The sequence below is a fragment of the Microtus ochrogaster genome, unplaced genomic scaffold (assembly GCF_000317375.1).
Source record: "Microtus ochrogaster isolate Prairie Vole_2 unplaced genomic scaffold, MicOch1.0 UNK49, whole genome shotgun sequence".
Taxonomy (NCBI): domain Eukaryota; kingdom Metazoa; phylum Chordata; class Mammalia; order Rodentia; family Cricetidae; genus Microtus; species Microtus ochrogaster.
In genome coordinates, this window is record NW_004949147.1 from 2,717,011 (window position 1) to 2,720,091 (window position 3,081).

A 3,081-nucleotide genomic window follows, 5' to 3' on the forward strand; every position below is an offset into this window, starting at 1 on the left:
TTTTAGTTATAATTTAATTATAAATATTTAATTTAAATTTAAGAAGACACATGGATAAGTTTTAACAATAGGTTAGATTTATTCTAAGGAAGTAGTAAGTCAATAGGCATATGGATACGTGCATTTAGGATATTTAAAAATATTTTATTTTTAATCACATGTATATGTCTATGTGTGGGTTTGTACTCATGAGTGCAGTGTTCATGGAGGCCAGGAGAGGGTGACTGATGCCCTGGAGCTGGAGTTGCAGGCTTTTGTTAGACATCTGGCCATGTGATGTGAGTGCTGGAACTGAATTTGTGTCTTCTTCAAGAGTAGTTGGCAGTCTTGACTGATGAACTAACCATCTTTCCAGCTCCTTAAGGGCTTTAAAAAGGTGTGTGTACACATTCATTTATGTGTGTGCTTCTTTGTGAGTACAAGTGCACATGTTTGCGTATGTGGTGTGCAAGGAGACTAGAAGAGGGCATTGGGATCCTTGGGACCTGGAGTTATGGGCATTTGCAGGAAGCCTGGCTTGTTATGTGGGTGCTCTGTTTCTCATGATTCTACAACAACCACTTAATAACCACTGAAGTAGTAGAATGTTCAGCTGTGTTAAATGTCTGAAATAGCAGATAAGTTAGGGCATGATTTTTTTCTCAGCTAAGTGGAAGTAGTTCTTAGTAACTTCTGAGGCATATGAAGTTGAAGCAGATGTTAAATGATAGTGAATACAAATAGTAAAGTGCCGACAAGGAGTTTGAGTTAGTATTTCAGTAAGCTTTTTTGTAAAGAGAAAGAGAACATGTTGAATCTAGGGTGATTTATTTAAAAGAAGAGAAATAAGCAGTATTTTGGTTTAAAAAAAAGTTCTTCGAGATCCAAGTAAGAGGTAGGAAATGAAGGCATTACAACTCCTGAATCAACTGGAGCTGATGGGATATAGTGTATATGGGAGAGTTTGTTTTTAAATTTGTTTTATGCCATGTTACATGTTAATAATTTATTAACTGACATAGTTAATGGTTAAAGTTTAGTTAAAATTACCATTCTTTTGTGAAGATGAAAATACTTCATAATTTGTACTGGGGAATTTGTTTTGGATTTGGAGTAAAATGAGCTTTGATAATGTATTTAGCAAACTTTAATCTGTGCTTTTATTTTCATAGGATTTTCTCTCTGCTCTCAGCAATACTACATTTGGGTAATATCTCCTATAAAAAGAAGACCTACCGGGATGATTCTATTGACATCTGTAATCCTGAAGTACTGCCTATTGTCTCAGAATTATTAGAAGTGAGTCATTCATTTTTTGTTTTCATTTTAGATAATTGGTAACTTCTTATTTTTAATTTATATTTCCTTTATACTTATAAATGGGTATACTTGGTTAAAATGATTTCATTTGATACTATTTTAAGATAGTGTTTTCAGAAGTTGAAATTCCTCCTGGATTCCTGCCTTACCTTACTTGTGAGTGTGCCAAGATCATTAGGTCTAATGTTTTCTCCCTTGCCTTCACTTCCCCTTAACACATGCATTCCTTCAGTTTGTTGACAAGGATGAATATTTCCACTCTAGGTTGTTTAGGGGTTATGTTAATGTTGCTCTTTCTAACTTGAGGTTTCTCCTTCCTTCTCTCCTTTCCTTCCCCCTCCCTCACCCCCTCTCTCCTTCCTTCCTTCTTTCTTTCCTGAAACAGAATTTGTGGGTTTTTTTTTTTTGTTTTGTTTTTGTTTTTGTTTTGTTTTTTCCAGTTTTTTTTTATTGAGAAAAGGAAAAAAAAACAAGTTTCCGCCTCCTCCCAACCTCCCATTTCCCTCCCCCTCCTCCCACTCTTCTCCCCCTCCCCGCACTCCTCTCCTCCTCCCTCTCCAGTCCAAAGAGCAGTCAGGGTGCCCTGCCCTGTGGTAAGTCTTAGGTCCTCCCCCCTCCGTCCATATCTTGGAAGGTGAACATCCAAACTGGCTAGGCGCCCACAAAGCAGGATCAAAACCCCTTGCCATTGTCCTTGGCTTCTCATCAGCCCTCATTGTTCGCCATGTTCAGAGAGTCCGGTTTTATCCCATGCTTCTTCAGTCACAGAGACAGGGTTTCTCTGTAGCTTTTGGAGCCTGTCCTTGAACTAGCTCTTGTAGACCAGGCTGGCCCCGAACTCACAGAGACCCGCCTGCCCCTGCCTCCCAAGTGCTGGGATTAAAGGCGTGTGCCACCACTGCAGGGCCACCAGACTCTGTTCTATTGCTCCTCCCAAAGTGATAGTGTGTCTTCACTTTTTGTGCTGAATGGGTTTTGACAAATGGTTGAAGTCATGTGTTCACGGTTACAGTCTTATACAGAACTCTTACACTGCTCTAAAACTCCTCTTCACCCTAATTTTTATTTTCACATGCAATATAATTGTAATTATAGAGTTAATTTTATTTCTAGATGAACTTATTTTACTTGGTAACATGCATTTGAGATACATCCTTTTAAGCCAGGTGTAGTACCTCATGTCTTTAGTTCCAACACTTTGGAGGCAGAGGCAGGCAGGTCTCAGTGAATTTAACCACATGATGGCTCACAATCATTTATAATGACATATGGTGCTCTCTTCTGGTGTGTAGGTATACATGCAGGCAGAATGCCTTATACGAAAGAAAGAAAGAAAGAGAGAGAGAGAGAGAGAGAGAGAGAGAGAGAGAGAGAGAGAGAGAGAGAGAGAGAAAGAAAGCCTAAACTAATCAATTGTATGTAGAACCATTTACTTCTCTTTGGCATAATTTAGGTGAGATTTTACAGAAAAAGTTATTTCCCAGTATGTGTCCATTATAAAGCTATAGTGCCAGTTGAGAGCATTGGATAACCTCTTTTTCATATCTCTAACTGCAGTGATTATTTTTTCTTTATATATGACTTATCATTGCTTTAACCTCAATGGAATGATATTATGACAAAATAAGATGGAATAAATTTCTACAAGATGTAGATCATTGTATCCAAAGATTGTAATTTTTTCCTTTTTTGGTTTTTCGAGACAGGGTTTCTCTGTGGTTTTGGAGCCTGTCCTGGAACCAGCTCTTGTAGACCAGGCTGGTCTTGAACTCACAGAGATCC

General features: G+C 38.3%; 1 protein-coding gene across 1 annotated transcript in view; it reads left to right on the forward strand.

The window, feature by feature from the left end:
• The window catches only part of Myo9a (myosin IXA), a gene marked incomplete at its 3' end in the record, with an annotated part of 191,454 nt that overhangs the window by 62,533 nt on the left and 125,840 nt on the right, over window positions 1-3,081 (forward strand). Inside the window, exon 8 of the mRNA XM_013354586.2 lies at window positions 1,152-1,278. Within this exon, the coding sequence (XP_013210040.1) occupies window positions 1,152-1,278 (127 nt within the window). The remainder of the gene's footprint in view (window positions 1-1,151; window positions 1,279-3,081) is intronic.